The 22,095-nt window shown below is 40.9% G+C and overlaps 1 protein-coding gene across 4 annotated transcripts in view; it reads right to left on the bottom strand.

Moving 5' to 3' along the window:
• LOC140118723 (arf-GAP with SH3 domain, ANK repeat and PH domain-containing protein 3-like) overlaps positions 1-22,095 on the bottom strand; it is a 92,965-nt gene that overhangs the window by 19,298 nt on the left and 51,572 nt on the right. For all 4 annotated transcript variants that reach the window (XM_072136976.1, XM_072136977.1, XM_072136973.1 and 1 more), the window contains exons 20-21: positions 7,764-7,831; positions 7,584-7,685 (exon numbers count right to left, since the gene is read on the bottom strand). In XM_072136976.1, coding sequence (XP_071993077.1) covers positions 7,584-7,685; positions 7,764-7,831 — 170 coding nt within the window. The remainder of the gene's footprint in view (positions 1-7,583; positions 7,686-7,763; positions 7,832-22,095) is intronic.

A 22,095-nucleotide genomic window follows, 5' to 3' on the forward strand; every position in this document is an offset into this window, starting at 1 on the left:
GCAGATTACTTTGGGAAGTAAATAATAATGCAGACAAAAATGCACAAACAATGTTCTAAACATCATAAAACATTTGCCAAGGACAATGTTATTGTTTAGTTAGAGTTAAAGGAAACCTACCACTTCTGATGATAGGTATTAGAGCTGGTGCCGGAGCTTACCTTAGCTAGTGTTTTAAACCACTATATCGCGGTTTAAACACATTTTGATTTACAGCCCCGAGGTAGCTTCGGCGCTGCGCGCGGCCATGCGCACGTGACGCCTCCGGCACTTCCTATGGAGGCGCGCGCGTAGCCGAAGCTACCTCGGGGCTGTAAATCAAAATGAGTTTAAACCGCGATATAGCGGTTTAAAACACTAGCTAAGGTAAGCTCCGGCACCAGCTCACCCTGAGCTGGTGCCCGGTGTTTACATCTAATACCTACCATCAGAAGTGGTAGGTTTCCTTTAAGAGAGCCTTGTATGCAGAGGTATTAGCAGAATATTATTTCCATTATAATACAGTAATACATACAGCAGAAACCACATGAAATGCATTGTGTTGCAACCATACAAATGTTTTTTATTGATATTTTGATATTGACATTTTAGGTTGGATGTAGGAAGACAATACAAAAATATTAAATGTATATTTTTAGGGTGCATTCACATCATGCATTTGCATTGCATTTTGAACACATTGCAAATACATTGGGCAAAACATGTTTTAAGACACATCATTGTTAAGCTCTTAGCGCTACGTGCCAAACTATTACGGTGTTGAGGCCCGCTAACGACGCTCCACACTGTAATAGCACGTCATGAAACTGATGCCGATTCAGCTAATAATTTTTTAGCAATAGCAACCTCAAAATAGTACCACTGAAAAATTCATCTCAACCCACAAAAAAATAAGCCTTAACAAATAACAAATTTTAAGATAGGTTTTTTATTTTTGTCTTTTATGAATGTGTATATTTAGGGTCTAAATGAACATATTACTGATGGAATCAGACTTTTCTAAATTTCACCTCCATTTTGTTTTCATTGCTGTGAAAGGGTTGAAAATCTTCCTAAAAGCTGTTTCTGATGGTTTGATGGGTGCAGATTTGAAAATAAAGTGATATATAGGGGGTTTCTATTTCAAATTAAAAACAATAATGATCCCCCAAAAAGTCTTAAAATTACACAATGGTCAATTTGTAAGATGTAATATAAAATATCCAGACGTTTTAAAAATTATTGAAACAAGCTTTATTGACATTATATATCGTAGCAGCTAGAGCTTAAAATGTGTACAATTAAAGATGTTTTTCCTCATCAGGTATAACAATGAACCTTTTCATATGTCAATAACTTTACAGGGAACCAGTTAACAGTTGTGTCCCTGTAAAACTGCAGATGGTGTAAAGGAGCAGCGCGGAGAGCTGTGTATCCATACCTTAGTGAGTATTGTTAGCAGCAACAAGATCAGTTCACTGAACCCTTTCCCTGAGTAACTGCTGTAGTATTTAAACAGAAGCTGCTACAGCTGTAGCTTAGAGGGAAGGGGCTGTGCTTTGCTGTAAGATCTCAAATACCAGTGCCCAATAATGCTCCAAATATAGCTACAATCCTGGAATCCTGGAAAGTGCACTTATTAAAGTCCTGCTGCCAATTAAACACACACCAAGGAATGGTAACATAGAACTTGAATACCGAACAATGGGGGTCATTTACTAAGGGCCCGATTCGCGTTTTCCCGACGTGTTACCCGAATATTTCCGATTTACCCCGATTTTCCCTGAATTGCACCGGGATTTTGTCGCACGGGATCGGATTTTGGCGCATTGGCGCCGACATGCACGCAACGGAAATCGGGGGGGCGTGGCCAAACGAAAACCTGACGGATTCAGAAAAACCGCTGCATTTAAAAAAAAAAAATGTGTCGCGAAAATTGCACTTACCTTCACTCAGCCCGGCTCGGTGTTTTCCAGTGCGTTCCGGGGAACTTCAGCACAGCAGCGCCACCTGGTGGACGGCGGAGGACCTACCTTAATAAATCCCGAATCCAGCGCAGAGGACGCGCCGCTGGATCGCGAATGGGCCGGGTAAGTAAATCTGCCCCAATGTCTGCAGGAAGCACAGATCACAGCAATGTAAGAACAAACGCCCAGTATAGATGTGTTTAGGATGTGACACGGAAATTAAAAGTACCAGGCTGATTTTGCTGCCACAATAAAATTAGCCTTTTTTAGGAGCCTCACTTTTCAAAATAGCATTATTGTTGTCATCTCATCGCCCTTGCTTGTTTGTCATTGCAACTGGTGGCATGGGGTTGCTCATGAATGTCAGCAGAGGAGACGGCACTTTGGGGTTTTAATTGATGCGGGAAAGCATAAGCAGAACATTGTTGGATATGAAGTATTACAGTGAAGGGGCAACCAGTCTACCAGTGGGCAAACACCAGCAGATATTGAGACCCCTGTACAAAATCCTAAAAAGTATTAGTAAATCAAACCCTGTATATTTTTATTGTACACAGGAAAAAATATTTGTTGTTATTTGTAGCAATATGGTACCTAGAGTAACTGGAAACACCTGAAGAGATTGTAAGGTGGAGCAGCACCACGGTATAAGGGTTTAAAACCCAAGTCCTGGTGCAATCCTCAACATTCCCGGCTCACAGGAAAGCATATGGAAAATCCAATGAAATACTCATGAGGCATCACTCCTCAGTGGAGCTATTTTCATGAAAATAAGTACGGTTATACTTTTTAGTATAAGCTTTAGTTTAAGCATGAAAATAAGTACTGTTATACTTTTTAGGGCAAAACATACACATGATACCTATAGCATGAATAAATCACTACTGCAACACACACACAAAAAAAAACGACAAGGAATTATCATGAAGGCAGCAGACTCATGGATAATCCATTAGCATTCAGTCAGGTTTGAATAGGCTGGCATAGTTTCTAATCTTTCTCCTCATTTGATTTGACCCATTTGTTTCCAGCTTTTTGTTTGCCATTACTAATTCTATTTTCATCAATACTTTAATAAAATGAATGAATCATCGATAACTTTTCTTTCAGCGTAAACAAGAGACTTTTTTTTACATGAAAGACCGCAGCTTCTATTATACACTTTGAGAACATTCTCTATCCCATTGTATTTTCCATATAAAACATGCTATCTGTGTTTCAGTAAAAACAATTCACTACCGGTATGTGTTTTAGTGTGTTTTTCACCTACATCTCTTAAAGGTCTCTTGGTGAAGAAAAGCTATTGTACACAGGTATCCATGACAACACGACTATGAAAAAGACTGATACAAAGATTCACCAGAATCCAGGAATTAAGTAGTCAAACACTCAAAACTTTTTTTGTTGTCCCCAGCATGCATTGAAAGGAGTGAAAACTTACCCTCTGGAGTTACTGCTGTCTGTTTGCCCAACTTTAAAAAGTAACTCCATGCAAAACATATAAATGGCCTATACATATGACAGGTCATTAAAGCGGTATTCCCTCAAAGACAAGATTCTTAAATATACACAGGATAACAAAATAACACATTCTCTAATTCACTGTTATTAACAAAAATGCACTATTTCACATATATAATTCCAACCTGTCTCTATCAGTCCTGATGTTTATATTTTGGTTGTCCCTGGATACGACCATATGGTGGGGCAGAATCCTCTGGCATCAATAGATTCTTGTGTACTGCAGGGGGAGGAGCAGGAGGTAGAGAGCACTACAGACAGAGGCACTTCCTATCCAGCAGCAGCAACGTTCAGAGACCTGCTCTACAAACTACAGACAAGATAAGCTCCTGATCCAAGGGGAGGGTAGATAACAGTGCAGATTGTGTGTTTTATAGGTGAGGTAGCAGAGCTGAGTGTGTCATTGTGTCCTATTCCCATATCATGACTCTGATTGGTCTCATCTCTCTATATGTTCCCAACTCAGAACAAGGAAGAGCCCTGTTCTCATTTAATGACTGCCGGGGAGAACTTTAGGAGTGGGTAATGGTCCTTGAGGGATATCTCCTCTAGGGTCTCTTAGCTTTCAGGTTTGGCCATAACTTATATTTGCTGCACATTACATGACCATAAACTTGTTGATGTCAGGCAATTAACCCATCAATTGGTTAAACACTATAGTTTTACTAACCTCCCCATGACATATCTTCATGTTCAGATAGTTTATCAAGCACCAGCAACTTACGGTGTTCTGGGACTCGGAGACTGACAAAATCTCGTTCTCTGACCATGCCCTTACCACTGCTACCCTCTCATTGTATATCTCTCAGTAGTGGCAATTAGGCTTAACCCCCTGATACTTGAAGATGCCCTAGCTTTGGCTGATATGAAACAGGATGCAGCTGCCCACTTAGCTCAGAACGCTGATGACCCTTCCATTGCAAGGGAGGCCTATAAGATTTTGAGTCGGGACCCTTATTAGTCGCAGCACCAGGCTCACAAAAGGAAAAGGCAACCAAATTTGTGTCCTTGCTCAAATGCATCCGGGGCCTAGAAACACGCTAAAATCATACTCTAGACTCTGAGCTACATGCTCAGTTGATGCAAAACCATTACAACTGTCATAAATTATGGGTCCAGATAAGATAACGTAATTAGCACTTGGAACAACTCCTCCTACCCCCCTCTGTGATTCCCTTTATTCCCTCTTATCAAAAGAAATGTTAATTGGTTTCCTGTGTCACTTGAATGGAATATTTGTTCGTCTACAGAGAATGCATTGGGCAGGACTTTCCATGTTTTTTTCATCAGTTTTCTCCACCACGGATCTCTATGCCAATCCAATTAGTAAGAGTAATGTTTGCTGTTATGTATGTCTGTTATTTCAACATTTTTGTAATTATTAAGCACTGTGCCTTTTTTGTACATGAAATAGTCCTTTGATAAGTTTTTCCTTGTGCTCTATACATTCCCTTAACTCTGGAGAGGTGAAATACCGCCAAGCCTTGTTACCTTGTGTGTGTTTATATGCTAAGAGAAGATACAGATAGTGTGGTTACAGGTGATATGTACGGCATCTAGAAGAGTGTGTATCTGGGTGTATGTGTGCGGTCCTGGTGTGGGCGTCTCATGAGTTATAGTTACGAATGGTGGCAACGACAAGTTGTATGGAATAAACGGGTGTCTGTATCAGGGTGCGGAGTGGCTCTGTGCAGTAGCATTCCATAGGTACGTAAGTGGTAGGGGGGTACATAGTGTGGTTGTGCACCCCCTGGGCTGTGCGTGCTTGGTGTGTAGTATCTGGGATTCGGATGAGTTTGGTTTCGCTGACATGTGAATTGAGTTGTACTGTGTGCTAGGGGAGTAGGCATTTTGTGTGAGTGGGTGGAGCCTAAGGGCTAATTTGTATGGTGTAGGTGTACACTGTGTTTGAACTCAGGTGAGTGGGGTTCTAGCCTCTTATGAATTTGGCAACAAAAGCAACAGGGACCTGGTGAGAGCCCTTTGGGCTCAAAGATCCATTACCAATGTATTCAGGTCTTCCTATGGATATTGCTGTGGCATTCCATGAGTATTATGCCATGCTATTGTCAGTAGATAGGTCTAATCAGACACTTTGCGACAAGATTTTGACTCTCGGGTTCAGGAATACTTTGCAACCTCTGGTCTCCCCACCCTCCTAGATAGCGACCTTGATTTGCGGCAAACTTGTCCTCTAATATGTTCAACCCACTTACTTACGCCTCTGCTCTGCCCTTCAAGCTAATAATAATAATTCCTTTATTAATATAGTGCCAACTTATTACGCAGCACTGCACAGAGCTTGCCAATTCAGTCCCTGTCCCCGTGGGGGCTCACAATCCAATAAACCTACCAGTATGCTTGGAGAGTGGGAGGAAACCGGATCACTTGGATGAAACCCACGCAAACACGGAGAGAACATACAAGTTCTTTGCAGATGTTGACCTGGATGGGACTTGAACCTAGGACCTCTACGCTGCAAGGCTGTAGTGCTAACCACTGAGCCATCTTGGTTCTCCCGAAGCCTGGTAAACATCCCGCACAGTGTCTCAGCTACAGACCCATTTCACTTAAAGTAGACACTAAATTATTTGCCAAGATACTTTCTACCCGTCTCATGCTTTTAGTCACCAAAACTGCATACATGCTGACAATACATACTGACTTCCTTATTGTTTGCAAGGCCAGAGACAACATCACAAGGGCTATAAGTCCGATTTACTTTGCCATTACACATTCTAAATAAAAGACATTGATAGGACAAATGGGTCTTCCTGGTTGAGAGACTTCATGGTATAGGCTTGAAATCCAACATGATCCAACATGTCTATCTACTCCACAACCCCTCGGGCATGGTGTGTGTCAACGGAATCCTCTCTAACGACTTCCCAGTTTGTAACTGGAACCTGTCACCCCTGATTTTCGTCCTCTTCCTCGAGCCTCTGCTCCATCTTATCAGAGCAGATTCTGATATCTCTGGTGTGGCCCTGTAGGGCAGAGAATTGAAGGTTGCGGCTTACACAGATGACCTTTCATTACCCACAGATCAAGTCTCCTCATTTGCTCACTTTGCCTCCTACTGACTCTGGGACATGGCCTTTCTCTCATCTACAGTATACCACAGAGACCAGATACTCAAGCCCCTCCTCAATTTCTCTCATAGTGGGAATTACACCTTCAGTTGACGTGTGTTTACTCTTGCCCACAAAATTTCCATTAGCTTCTGCTTTCAGGAAGGCAACTAGAAAATGTTGGCTTCATTCTATATATTCCCCGAGACTGTTCCGAGTTTCTGGAGGTGTGCTTTGGAGGAAGGAATGTTCTTCCCCATCTTTTGCTCCTGCCCAGTGTTAACACCTTTCTGGGATGCTGTTCAGTCCATCATCAGGCAGAAAGTTGCCCGACTACACCTGGCCTCTTGCCAAGGTCCTATTCCTTCTTCAGCATTTTGATGGCAGTATGTTCATGTATTCCACAATGGTGGTGTCAAAAGAATGCTCTCTGCACTTTTGAAAGATTTCACTCAACTTTTCTCCCATGGACCCAGTTCAAACAGTGTAATGCATATATGAATTTGCATATGCTCTTTTGACTCACAGATTCACCTGACCTTTCACACCCTTCTGTCTCTATCACATGGACACTCTAGCTACACTGATGGTCCCCCCCAATCACTTCCATCCTGGGGTGAGAGAGGGGTCACCTGGAACTCAAAGCCCTCTTTTTGTTATTTCTTTCTCACCTACATTTCTGCTCCACTCCTCCCCTTCTTTAGCTCTGTTCCATTTTCTTCCTTTTCTTTCACTGGCTTTTGTACCATCCAGTGAAAAAGGACTGGGTATGTTGAATTTCATCCTAACATCTGCCAAACAAATGTTGGCTGGACACTTCATACACTTTATATTGTGAGCCAGTCCTATTGAAACCTTACTTTTTAGAAGACTGCAATACACTATTAAACATAAGGATATAGTATCAGAGAAAAGGTTAAACTTTTTGCAGGAGAAACACCTGAACACTTATTACAGATCTATTTTCTATGTATAAAATGTAATGAATGCATTCTGTAGATTCATATATGTTTCATTTTTTGAAGAATTTTCACATTGTACTTACTTTCTCTCCATCTTCTTCATCACTATTGCTTACTTCTTCTTCTATATGAAACCAGTCAAAATCCAATTCACTATTAAAATTGCCATCTCCTGCTCTTTCCAGCTGTAACCAATTAAAAACATGCTGTAATATGAGTTATTTCTGACAGAAATAAAAAGATTAACTCTTGTGACAACTTACCAGCTCTTCACATTCTAAGTGTCTAAGACTCTGAGCCAACATCAAAGGAGTTAATCCTGCTTGATTGACTGCCAAAAGACAACAGGCATATGAGTTAAGCAATTTAGTAAATATGTTGATAAGGTAATAATTACTACTTAATACTCAGAAAGCAACATATAGTCAAGTGTTCTGCAACCACCTTGTCAGCCTATCAATATGCAGTTGCCAGCTCCCAACTAAAATTGTTGTACTACAGATCTGGTCAACACACATCTTGGGTTAAAACCTTGAAAAAGTCTCTTCTAGCCTCTTTAACAGTTCCAGACATGTGGGCCTTAAAAAATTTTCACACAGCCATGTGCTTGGCCAAGCATACAGCTGCACACTATTGGTATCCATGTAACAGTAAATACAAATGCTGCAAAAATCCAAAAATAGCCAATAAGATTTACTGGATAGATGGTATAGTGCCAATTTGGCACCTCTTGCAGGTCCTGGACACTTACTACATTAAATTTAAGGGAATAAGAAAAGGTAGAAGACAAGCTGAAGCACTCTTAGAATCTTCCTGCAGTTCCAAGCAACTTAAAAGATGCTGCTTTCAGTCATATATTAAAGTGATACGTACTTCGCTACTTTGGGTATGTAGGAAGAGGGAGAATGAGTAGACAGTCACAAATTATCTTTGGAAGACCTTCTGCTGGCCCCACAATTCTCTGTGCACAGAGGGACACTGGAAAGAAGCTTAAATTATGCAAATTATCCATCTTGTCCTCAGGAGGCCAATTTGATCGAACGTTGTTGAAGAACAGTAAGCAATAAGTTACTGCTTTAATTTTTAGTTGGCACCTGGCAATAAATAAGGGGGGGTTTGGGTTGCAGTTTGGGCACTCGGCCGCTAAAAGGTTCGCCATCACTGCCATAGGGTGTTGCCCTTCAAATGGATCATCAGAATTCAGTAGCCAGGCTGGTGTGGATCTCAATATAGTAGAATAGAAGTCGGTCTTGTTTGGCGCACACCAGTAATCAGTAAAAAGTACGTTAAACGCTTGTTTTATTTGGAACAGTTTTAATTTTGTCTCAATGTCATAATGCATTTTGGGGTCACTTGGGGCCTCTTTTTCATGTGAAAGTGATGCCCGATGTATCCTTACAACGTAGAGCTAAAACAAGGTCAGAATGTAGCACCGGTTAAAATGGATTTGGGGAAAACAAATTCTATGTAGCAGAAGAAACAGGTTAACTGTGGCTCATTCGAATGGAAACCTGTGGGTGGTATAGATATAAGGGTGTACAGGAGGTGGCTTAGGAGGGTAAGTTGGAGATACTGGGAGAAGAGGCTATGTAGCTACATTCTGCACTGATGTAGAGGAGCATTCTCAGCTGAGTCCTATGTGTACCAGGCACATTAGCAGCACACATCTCTCTGTATGTCTAAAGAAACAATAGATTTCTACAGTAGAAAAGTCTAGTGCCCAGGTAGTTTAGCTATGACAAAAAAAATATAATTTATTTCAAAGTGGATTTAGTTAAAGTGATTGGGGCACATTTACTTACACGGACCATTCGCGATCCCAGGGTGCGTTCTCCGACGTTGATTCGGAGCTTGCCGGGATTCACTAAGGTCGTGTGCCCGATATCCACTAGGTGTCGCTGCTGCGCCGAGGTCCGCCAGAGTTCACCTTCTTCGTCCCAGTGTATGTGAGTGCTATTCTAGCGACCCTTTTTTTTTTTTTTTTTAATTCCGCGGGCTTTCCGAATCCGTCGGGTTTTCCGGCGGCCACGCCCCCGATTTCTGTCGCGTGAAAGCTGGCGGCACAATCCGATCTCGTGCGCCAAAATTTATAATGACTGAAGGGGAATAAATAAAATAAAAAACTGGGAGCGTATATATAAAATGGAGGAAGGAGGGGACTGTATATATAAAAGTAAATGAGATGCTGGCTGCATATATGAAATTAAATGAATGGGGAGGCTGTTTATATAAAATTAAATGAGATGGGGGTGATTGTATGAAACTAAATAAGTAGGGGTATACATATATTAAATGAGGAAGTGGCTGCATATATTAAATGAACAGGGGCCTGTATATATTAAATGAGGAAGGGGGTGCATATATTTAATGAACAGGGGCCTGTACATATTAAATGAGGAGGGGGCTGTACATATTAAATGAGGAGGGGGCTGTATATATTGAATGAGGAGGGGGCTGTATATATTGAATGAGGAAGGGTCTATATATATGAAATTAGACGAGGAAGGGGGCTGTATATATGGAACTAAATGAGGTGAGGAGGGGACTGTATATATGAAACTAAATGAGGAGGGGGGCTGTATATATGGAACTAAATGAGGACTGGGCTGTATAGATGGAACTAAATGAGGAGGGTACTGTATACATGAAACTAAATGAGGAGGGGACTGTACAGGCAGTCCCCGGGTTAGATATAAGATAGGGTCTGTAGGTTTGTTCTTAAGTTGAATATGTATGTAAGTCGGAACTGTATATTTTATCATTATAATCCCAGCCGGAACTTTTTGGGGTCTCTGTGACAATTGGATTTTAAAAATGTTGGGTTGTCATTAGAACCAGGATTAACAATAAAGCTTCATTATAGACACATGTGATAACTGTTAGAGCTGATTATTGTAGCCTAGCACTAAAGTACAATAAATTACCAATATCCAGTGGTCCGTTTGTAACTAGGGGTCGTATGTTAGTCGAGTATTCTTAAGTAGGGGACCGCCTGTATATGTGAAACTAATTGAGGAGGGGACTTTATAAATGGAACTAAATGAGTAGGGGGCTGTATATATAAAAGGAAAGGAGAAGGGAGTGTATATAAAATGAAGGGGGGGGCAATGTATTTTTAATCATTTGGAGGCACATATACATTCAGGGTGCGGTTATTTATAGTATAGATTGTTACAGACGTGGCAATAGCAAATGTGTGGTGTTTGGGGGGACTTTTAATGGGTTACTGCATGTATGTAATGGTGGTGTTGAGGGAAATTTATCTTTCTTTTAAAAAATATTTTTTAATTCACTCAGTTACCTCTCGGCTTTGTGTTGGCACCATTTTGGCTAGCAAGATTGGTAGTATTCTCCTCTGCCATATGTATACACTGCTGAAGCAGGAGTTCGAGGGTGAATACCGCTGCAACAGATGTGCCCATATTTTTCTACTGGAAGCTCGTGTTAGAGATCTGGAGGAAGATATTGCATGTCTGCAAGCAATTGACAATCTTGAGAGGAGCATGCTGCTCACTGAGCAAGCAATAAGCAAGATAGAAGTGGAGGGTGGAGAGGAAAGCCAGCAGGGCCAGGTGGGTGTAAGTAGAGGGGGTAGAAAGGGGTCCAAGAAAAGGAAGGCCAATTCCGATTTTGAACATCCAAGCAAAATTGCAAAATTGTGCAATGATGTAAGGACATCAGTGTCAGAAATGGCAGCCCTAGCGGATCCTGCTCTCCCTCACAGCTGGGGGAGCAGACCAGCTAGTAGTAGGGTGGATGGGAGTGCAGGTAAACCAAAGCAGCTAGTGGTTGTAGGGGACTCTATAATCAGGAAGACGGATAGAATAATTTGTCACCAAGACCGCCTTAACCGAATGGTTTGCTGTCTCCCTGATGTGGTGGAAAGGTGGATAAATTACTGGGAGGGTCTGGGAATGACCCAGCTGTCGTGGTCCATGTTGGTACCAATGACAGAATAGATGGTAGGTGGAGGAGCCTGAAGAATAGTTTTAAAGAATTAGGTTCAAAGCTTAAAGGAAGGACCTTCAAAGTAGTATTCTCCGGAATTCTACCTGTGCCATGCGCTACACAGAGCAGACAGCGGGAGCTCAGGGAGTTAAATGCATGGCTCAGATCCTGGTGTAGAGCAGAGGGATTTGGGTTCCTAGAGCACTGGGCTGACTTTTCATAGATAATTTCTGCAGATAATTTGCACCTAAATGGAAGGGGGGCTGCTGTTCTGGGGAAGAAGATCCTAGCAGGGGTGGCATAGTATTTAAACTAGGATCAGGGAAGGAGGAAAAGGAAGACACAAAAGGGGTAGACAGGTTAGAGAGGGGACAGGTTATGTGAAGGTTAGGTGAAGTGGGCAGCGTATGGGGGGACAAAACAATAGTGCGGATATATATGCTGGTAAAATTACTTTAAATCAGATAAATAACTGTGGTAAAATTAAAGTGTATGTTCACAAATGCCAGAAGTATCACAGGCAAAATGGGTGAGCTTGAGACTCTGGTATTAGAGGAACAGTTAGATGTTGTTGGTGTAGTGGAGACATGTCTCGATGCATCACATGATTGGGCTGTTAATATTCAAGGCTTTACTCTCTTCCGGAAAGACAGGGCAAATAGGAAGGGAGGTGGTGTATGTCTGTATGTCAGAAGATACTTAAAAGGGTATTCTCGTCTGGGCATTCACATTCAATTTAATTAATCTGAAATATTTAAACATTTCTTCAATTAGATGTTATTAAAAAAAATGTTCCTGTGTGAAGATAATTTCTCATAAATGTTGTGATATGGTCCCTTAGAAACAAGAATGTGTCCCTGGATACAGCCACCTCTGGTGGAGGGATTGCACAAATAGAAAAAAGTTTTTGTATATGAAATGTCCAGGAGTTACTTCAGGTCCCACAACCGTCCTGTAGAATGAACGCTGAAGCCAGGAGGTCCGGCAGGACTCAATAGCACATGTCTGGCCACTGCTGCCAAAGTGTGAGGTGGTCGTAACCGAGGAAGCCATCTCGTTTCTAAGGGACAACATAGCTACATTTATGAGAAATTATCTTCACACAGGAACATTTTTTTTAATAACATCCAATTGAAAAAATGTCTATATATGGCAGATTAATGAAACTGAATGTGAATGCCCAGATGAGAATACCCCTCTAAAAGCGATCGTGAATAAGACAGTGGCCTCAGAAGAGTGTGAGGAGGCTGAAACTTCTTGGGTTGAAATTCAAAACCAGAAGAGCGTTGAGAAAATTATTTTTGGTGTAATTTATAGACCCCCTAACATCTGTGAGGAAATAGAGGGTCACCTATGTAAACAAATGGAGTGGGCTGCAAAGGAGGGGACCGTAGTGATAATGGGAGACTTTAACTTTCCAAATATAAATTGAGGTCAGGGATCTTCTTCATCTGTGAAGAGGAGACATTTTATCAACTTTCTACAGGATAATTTTATGGTGCAGCTTGTAGAAGTACCCACAAAAGGTGATGCATTGTTGGACCTTGTGATTTCTAACAATGCGGAGATTGTCCAAAATGCCAGTGTCCGGAAAACCCTTGGGAACAGCGATCATAACATAATAATTTTTCTCTTAAACTGTAAAAAAGCCAAAACAGGTGGGAAAATAGAAAACTTTGAATTTTAAGAAGGCGAATTTCCAGAAATTCAGGGCTGCATTACAGGATATAGACTGGGATCAGATACTGTCATGTGATGATACTAATGTTAAATGGGAGAAATTCAAATCTATCTTAGGTCATTATACTTCTAAATTTTATTCCAATAGGTAACAAGTATAGACGGGCTAGTTTACACCCCATGTGGCTTACAGATACAGCCAAAAGAGCAATTAATGATAAAAAGAGGGCAATCAAAAAATATAAATCTGACAGTCTAAAATCTTCAGAGATCCCGTAATGTCTGGTGTGGTGCAAGGCAAATGAGGTGCCAATATATAAAAAGGGCTCTAGAACTTCACCAGGCAATCACAGGCCTGTAAGCTTAAAGGGGTATTCCAGGAATATGAACGTCTGACACAAAAAACCATGATGATATAAATAAATGAATACAATAATACTCAATGTCATTAGTCACAAAACGGAGCTAAAATAATATGAATTTATGATTTACAAAATTTATGGCCTCTCTAAAGTAGGTGGAGTTATCACTAAGATGGCCGCCACTGGAAACTACAAGTTCCATGATCCTTTAATTCTCAGTAACTCCTCCTACCACTTATGCTCTGCTAACAGTGATGATGTAACAGGTTTTCTTGCTCTGTTACCATAGTAATGATGTGTAACTGCCATCACCACAACACTGGCCATACTGGATGCACTGCAACCAACCGACTACAGCCAAACGTAGTGGTGATCACATGACCCTGCCCAGGCAGGTACAGGACATGTGATGTGGACATGTGATCAGCGGCCATCTTCTTTTCTGCAATGGACCGTGCGGAGGAAATTAACGGACTGATTAAAGGGCCAGTAGCATTTTAATTCTTCATTACAGTCTATGTCATCAGCATTTTCTGCTAAGGGGAGCAAAATTTTAAATAACAACTAATTACACATTAGCTTATATTTTGAGTGCCCACTTGTATATGAATTATGCTGATTCCTGGAATACCCCTTTAACTTCCATTGTGGGGAAAATACTGGAAGGGTTAGTAAAAGACTATATACTGGAGTATGTGACAACAAATAGTATAATAAATGACAGCCAGCATGGGTTTACTAAGAATAGAAGTTGTCAAACTAACCAGATCTGCTTTTATGAAGAGGAGAGCAGATGCCTGGATGGAGGAGCAGCTGTGGATATTGTGTTCTTGGAAGGTATTTCACACTGTCCCTCATAGAAGCCTGATGGGTAAAATAAGGTCTATTCATTTGGAAGGAATATTTTGCAATTGGAATGAAAACTGGCTGAAGGATCATATCCAGAGAGTTGTGGTCAATGATTCCTACTCGGAATGGTTACCAGTTATGAGTGGTGTACCTCAGGGTTCTGTGCTTGGCCCACTACTATTTAATAAGTTATTAATGATATAGAGTTAGGAATTAATAGCACTGTGTCTATTTTTGCAGATGACACCAAGCTGTGTAGTGTTATACAGTCTATGGAGGATGTTCATAGGCTGCAGGGTGACTTGGAGAAACTGAGTGTTTGGTCATCCACTTGGCAGATGAGGTTCAAGGTGGATAAATGTAAGGTTATGCACCTGGGGGGATAATAATTCACAGGCAAAATATGTCCTTGGGGGAGGAAATCTGGCAGAGTCCCTTGCTGAGAAGGACCTGGGGATATTAGTAGATCATAAATTGAATAACAGCATACAATGTCATGCCATGTATCAAAAGTGGTATGGACTCTCGGAATTGTGATGTATTATTTCCACTGTACAAGGCATTGGTTTGGCTTCACCTGGAATATGCCATCCAGTTCTGAGCACAGTTCCATAAAAAGGATGCCCTGGAGCTGGAGAGGGTTCAACGTAGAGCCACAAAAATGATAAAGGGTATGGAGGACCTCAGAAAGATTGAAACAACTAGATTTATTTAGTCGGGAATACAGACAACTGTGAGAGGACATGATTAATTTATATAAATATATGAATGGTCCATTACAAAAAATATAGTGGTAAGTAGCTTCAGTTTAAATCAAATCAAAAGACGAGGGGGCACTGTCTCTGTCTAGAGAAATCAAGGTTTAATCACCAGAGGTGACAGGGCTTTCTTACTATGAGAAATGTCAATCTGTGGAATAGCCTGCCTCAGGTGCTGGTCAAAGCAGGGACAGCAGAGCGCTTCAAGAAGGGTCTAAATGTTTTTTTACACCTAAATAACATTGATGGTTAACATAGAAGTTTCCCCTAAATCCCTTCCTCATCCAATCCCTTCCCTTCCTTGGTTGAACTTGATGGACATGTGTCTTTTTTCAGCCGTATAAACTATGATACTATGATTTTAAAAGTGTCCTTTTGTTTTATTACGAAGCTAGAAAGATCACAAATCGAACAGCAATTTTCAAGAAAATTTTAGAGCTAATTATTTTAGGGACCATTTTATTTCTATAGGGGTTTTTGAAGTCGTCTTAATAGGAACACCCAACAAATCACCCCATTCTAAAAGCGTTACCCCTGAAACTGTTCAAAACAGCACATAGAAAGCTTGTTAACCTTTTAAGTATTTTATAGAAATGAAAACAAAATGGGTTGAATGGAATTTTCTAATTTAGCCCTAAAATGTAACCACTGAAATAATGTAGAAAATGTATGAGTATGAGTATACCCACCTAGGTGAACCTGCAACCTGGGTACATGGTGGATGCAGAAGGGGAGCACTATTGAGCTTTTGTAGGGCAGATGAGCCCATGGAGGTACCAGAAACCCATTCACCCCAGTGAATGACAGCACTTTGTAAACTTTTTATCAAGGGGTATAGGGCGCATTTTAACCCCTTGCTGCCAATGGACTTTTTACATTTTATGTTTCTATTTTGTTCCCTCCTTAAAAAATCCATACATTTCTATTTTTCTGTGTACATAGCTAAATAAGGGCTTGTTTTCTGTGTAATAAATTGTTCTTCCTAGTGACATAGTTACATAGTTTATACAGTTGAAAAAAGATATATGGCCATCAAGTTCAACAAAGGAAGAAAAAGATTGAATGAGGAAGGGATTTAGGGGAAACAATTCTATACAACATAACCATCAATGTTATTTAGGTGTAAAAAGTTATCTAGACCCTTATTGAAGCTCTCTGCTGTCCCTAGTGTGTCCAGCGCCTGAGGCAGGCTATTCCACAGATTGACAGTTCTCAAAGTGACGGTATTTTATATTCCATGTCGTGTACTGGTTAGTGGGAGAGAATTCCAAACGCAGTGAAATTGACAAGAAAATGCATTTGCCTCATACTCTTGGTTTTTCAGCTTTCACTGTGCACCTCAAATGACACATCTAACTTATTCCAAAATTATACAAAATAACCAAATTTATATAGGTTTTATTATGTTTATGATAGATGTAAAAAAAATGTAAACAAAATCTTCATCAAGTTATGCCCTATCCACAGGATAACCTGCTGATCGTAGGGGTCATGAGACCCCCAGAGATCAGAAGAACGGGGGTCCAAGGTACCTCCGTTGGACCCATCATCGCTCCCTGAGATGAGTGGAGCATGTCTGTCCTGCTTCATTAATCTCTATGGAGCTGATCTCTAGGAGCGATGAGGGGCCCGAAGGAGGTACCTCTGACTCCATGAGACTCCCCGTTCTCGTGATCTGTGGGGGTGTCATCACAGACCCCTACGATTAGCAACTTAGGCCCTATCCTGTGGATAGCCTTACTTGTTTTGTGGGAAAACCCCTTTAATAATCCAGATCGGCAAGTTAGTGGATAGGGCCTAAGTAGCTTTGTGGGAAAACCCCTTTAAAAATCCAGATGTGGACGTCTGAGAAAATTGCTAATTTTTGCACAATCGCAGTGAAAAGTTGCACATTTTTGCGCAAATAACCTCCAGTCCACAGCAGGGATAGGCAAGGGGTTGCTTCAACATTTGTGCGACTTTACAGACTCATGGGATAGAGCCTAAGAAAGGGGCATCTACAGTGAATCTCCTTTTCCAGCCTCTATAGGGACTTATTCAAACGCTAGTGCTTTATAAGTAAAGCACCCGATTTCACTTCTAAGACGGAATGCTAGAAAAGGGTTTTCATACCCTTCCTTTGGGTATTGACAATTTAGTGGATTAAAGTCTGGTATACGTCCCTTTTAATAAAGGTCAGTTAATCTACTTTGTGAAAGGAAAATGGTGAATAAGTACATAGCAAACAACCACATATTTCCATAAACCTGATACTTCTATTTGCTTACAATTTTAACAAGCAATCCACCCATCAAGTTATAATACTCAGCTATCTTTACAGTCTGGTTATTTACATAGGTTTCATGCTTAGGTGTGCATACCTGTGTACTTTTACCTATGTGTGATTAGAAATCTGTTTCCTAAGGCACAAGCTAAAGAGCCCTCTATTGCTTCTATATAATATATGCCAGAATTGCGGAACATACTAAATCTATAAATCCCTGCCTCTTGCTGGCATTATCACACCTTCACAGGCTAACTTTATCAGTTTTTGGACATGTTCTGGGATTATAAGCATAGTTGAAGACACTGCTGGAAACCAAGATAGAGATGGATCCAATGTTGCTTCCTCAAAGGCTCCCATCTGATGGACTTGGGAAGTGGAGGGCAAAATTGTTTCTTCAAACCCTTGTGGCAAATATGCACACAATACTGCCGCTTTACATGGCTGGTTGGAACACATCAGTATCAGTGATACTGATATAATTATACTGCTGATATAATGATACTTATAACTGCCCTGACCCCGGATCCCTGGGAGTTAACCTTTATTCCCCATTGTTGTATTTTGCTTTTAGGTTTTCTTTTTTTCTATTCTCTCCTTCATTTACACATTTTCTTTTTCCAAGAAAGTACAAGTGTTGCAATGTTATGTTACCTCCTATTGTGCTGGTACTACATTGCTATATTCACTCCATAATCGGTTGTGCTCTACCTTTGTCTTAACTATACTACCTACATTCTTTTTAGGGCCCTGCATGGTCTAAATTTAATATGAATTTTGTTTTTCACTTTATTTTTTTTTTATTATTTCTTTGGTTTAAGGTTGAAAACTTTGATAAAAATGTAAATTGAAAAAAAAATGCAGTGGACTTGACTAGACAGCTGTGGCCAAGGCAAATACCATATGTACTCGAGTATAAGCCTAGTTTTTCAGCACAAAAAATGTGCTGAAAACCCAAACTCGGCTTATACTCAATTAAAAAATATATATATCAAAACTCATTCGGCTTCCCCCGCTGCTGGCTATATACTGGGGCAGGAGGCTGGCTATATACTGGTGCAGGGGGCTGGCTATATAATGGGGGATATGGGCTGGCAGGCTATATACTGAGGGCCGGTGCTGGCTATATACTATGGGGCAGGTCCGGCAGGCTTTATACTGGGGAGGCTGTGACCAATGCATTTCGCACCCTCGGCTTATACTCGAGTCAATAGGTTTTCCCAGGTTTTTGTGGTAACATTAGGAGTCTCGGCTTATATTTGGGTCAGCTTATACTCAAGTATATATGGTACATTTTGAGTAATTATCGAGGGATGCTCATAATGAGGTCTTCGTTTACACCAAACATGGAAAATTGTGTACAATTTTGGGCACCAGTTCATAAAAAGAATATACCTGAAACAGAGCAGGTGCAGAGTTGAGTGGCCAAGAAAATCAAGAAAATGGGTCATTTAAAATAGAAAAGATAAGTTATCAAACCGAAAGAAATTGCTAATTACTATGTACAAATGCCTAAATTGGCTGCACAGACACATTTCAGATGCTCTTTTTAGACAAAAGCGTTAGACCTTAGCCACACATCAGTGTGCTATCCATGACCTCCAAGGACAGCATTCTGACTGTTTCCAGGCAGTTGATGTTTTGTCAGTATTGTATCCGCGATCACTTCCAAATGGCATTCTTTCATCAGTTTTATTTTACATTAACTTAATGACAGAGCCTGTTTGTAAGTTAATGCTTAGTCCTTTTTTTAAAAAAATTAACCGGAAAACGCTTTAAGATATCCTTGTGATTTTGAGATTGTTTTTATGAGACATTGTAGTTTATGTTAGTAATATCATTTTGGTGATCAGTTTCTTTTTTTGGGGGGGGGGGGGGCAAATTCAATAATTTTGGAAAAATTTGAAAAAAATGACAATGACAAAAAACTTTTTAGACGAAAAAGTCATACCACAAATTTTTTTTTTGTAGAAACCTTTTGCCATTTGTCTTCTTTTTATTTCCATAATTTGTTTTACATTTCAATTTTTTTTTACGGCTCTGAGAAGGTTTCAAGTTTTAGTAGCAACTTCAAGAGATTTGAAAAGTGCTAAATTTTTAGTGACCAATTCAGTTTGTAAGTGCCCTGTAAATGATTATGTACTATATACCCCCACAAGTAACCCCATTTTATGAACATAACATCTCAAACTATTCAAATCAGCATTTGAGAAGTCTGTTAATCCTTTAAATCTTTAAATGGATTGAAAATTTCAAAATTTAAATTAAGATTATTCTCATTGAGCCCTAAAATGGACACATTCAGAAGGAATTTGAGGTAAATATACATCCCACAATTTTTGCCCTGCTTCTTCTGAGTACAGCAATACCAGACATGTGGATGTCAACTGCTGTTTCATCGCAATGACCAGAACAGAGTTAGTGCTATTGGGTTTTTGGAAGGCCAATTTGGCTGCAAATGTTTTGTGGTGCCACAGTGTAATTGAAGAGCCCCTGAAGTAACAGTACAATAGAAAACTCCCAAAGATGTCACCATTTAGGAAACTAGACCCCTCAAAGAATTCATCTGGGTGTGTGGTGAGCATTTTAAGCCCCAACATGCTGGTCAAAATCTAATGCAAAGTAAATGGTGCAGAGCAAAAATTGCATTTTTATCTCAAAAATGTTATTTTAGTGCCTAATACATTGTGTACCACCCATGCCACTTTAGACCAGGGGTCCCCAAACTTTTTACATAGGGGGCCGTTCACTGCCCCCCTCAGACCGCTGGAGTGCCGGACTAAAGTTTAAAAATAAATAGCGGTACATGTGACCGCATCCGTAATACACTGGTACCCCCCTCAATTAATTATTTAATATACTGCACCCCCTTGTGAACCAATTTATATATTGGCCCAATTAATTAATTGGGCCAATTAATTATTAAATATACTGGGACCCCTCTACATTAATTATTGAAAATGCCTCCCCCATTAATTACTAGACTGCCCCTCATAATTAATTATTTCCTATACCCCCACCATTAATTATTTCCTATGCTGCTCCTCCCCCATTAATTATTTCCTATTCTGCCCCTCCCCCATTAATTATTTCCTATGCTTCCCCCACAATTAATTATTTCCTATGCTGCTCCCACATTATTTCCTATGCTGCCCCCACCATTAATTATTTCATATGCTGCCCCCACCATTAATTATTTCCTATGCTGCCACCCTATTAATTATTTCCTATGCTTCCCCCACCATTAATTATTTCCTATGCTGCCCCCACATTAATTATTTCCTATGCTGCCCCCACCATTAATTATTTCCTATGCTGCCCCCACCATTAATTATTTCCTATGCTGCCCTCCCATTAATTATTTCCTATGTTGGCCCCACCATTAATTATTTCCTATACTGCCCCTCATAATTAATTATTTCCTATGCTGCCCCTCATAATTAATTATTTCCCATGCTGCCTCTCATAATTAATTATTTCCTATACTGCCCCTTATAATTATTTCCTAAGCTGCCCCTCATAATTAATTATTTTCTAAGCTGACCCTCATAATTAATTATTTCCTATACTGCCCCTTATAATTAATTATTTCCTAACTATTTCCTAACTATTGTCCCCCAGTCGCCACAATCTTTTTACTGCCCTTTTTGATAAAAAATAAAAACCCTGTACTCACCTAAGTCTTCTATCTCCTTGCTGCGTCCGGACAGGAAGGGGTGCGCGGCCGCAGGATGACGTCATCGCGCGGCCGCGCAACCTAGTTCATGGAGCAATGTGCGCCGGAGTTGTCTTCCGGCCACATCGCTCCAGTAATAGTGCTCGAGCGGCCCCGGGTACATGGCAATAATCTACAAGATGGAGACATGGCAGGGTTCGGAAGAGAATGGCATTTGGAGTACCGACATCTACATTTTTTTTGCCACCAATAAACATTTGTAGATGCCCTTAGGGATCAGTACAGTAAAAACCTCTGAGAATTAGAGGTCCCTACACATCCCTCCATGAATTAATCTAGGGGTGTAGTGAGCATTTTGACCCCACAGGTGGACCCCAAGGATAATGCATAATGGGTAGTGTATAGTACAAAATATCCATTATGTGATCTTGTGCCCAGCTACTGCCACGGGAGGCAGACACCAGAAAAATCATGATCTGTCTCTTGTCCTTGTACCTAGGCACTTCAGTAGTTCCAGGCACTCCAGCACTACTATGAAAGCGCCTTCTCGGGGGTTCCTCAGAGTCGCTTTATGAGGACGAGGTGCACGAACAAAACGTCCCCACACTCGTCCCCACTAGCAGACTCCATATCGGAGGCCATATAATTATATACCTCCAAGTCAGTATATGTCTTCTGGGACATGACGGGGGGACAGTACACAACCTACACAGAACAACACCTACTCCTCCACACAACGCCCGCTCCTCCACACAACCTATGCAGAACAACACCCGCTCCTGCACACAATGCCCGCTCCTCCATGCAACGCCCGCTCCTCCACGCAACGCCTGCTCCTCCAAGCTACGCCCGCTCCTCCATGCTACGCCCGCTCCTCCATGCTACGCCTACTCCTCCACGCTACTGCTACTCCTCAACTCTTCTACAACTCCTCCTCCACGCTACTACTCCTACTCCTAACAGATCGCACTTGAGCGGTTGTGGGGGATAGGGAAAACGAACAATGGGAGGGTTAACGTGTGTTTTGGGGTACAGTAAAGAGAAAGATCACTAGCACAA

Source organism: Engystomops pustulosus, chromosome 2, assembly GCF_040894005.1.
Source record: "Engystomops pustulosus chromosome 2, aEngPut4.maternal, whole genome shotgun sequence".
NCBI lineage: Eukaryota > Metazoa > Chordata > Amphibia > Anura > Leptodactylidae > Engystomops > Engystomops pustulosus.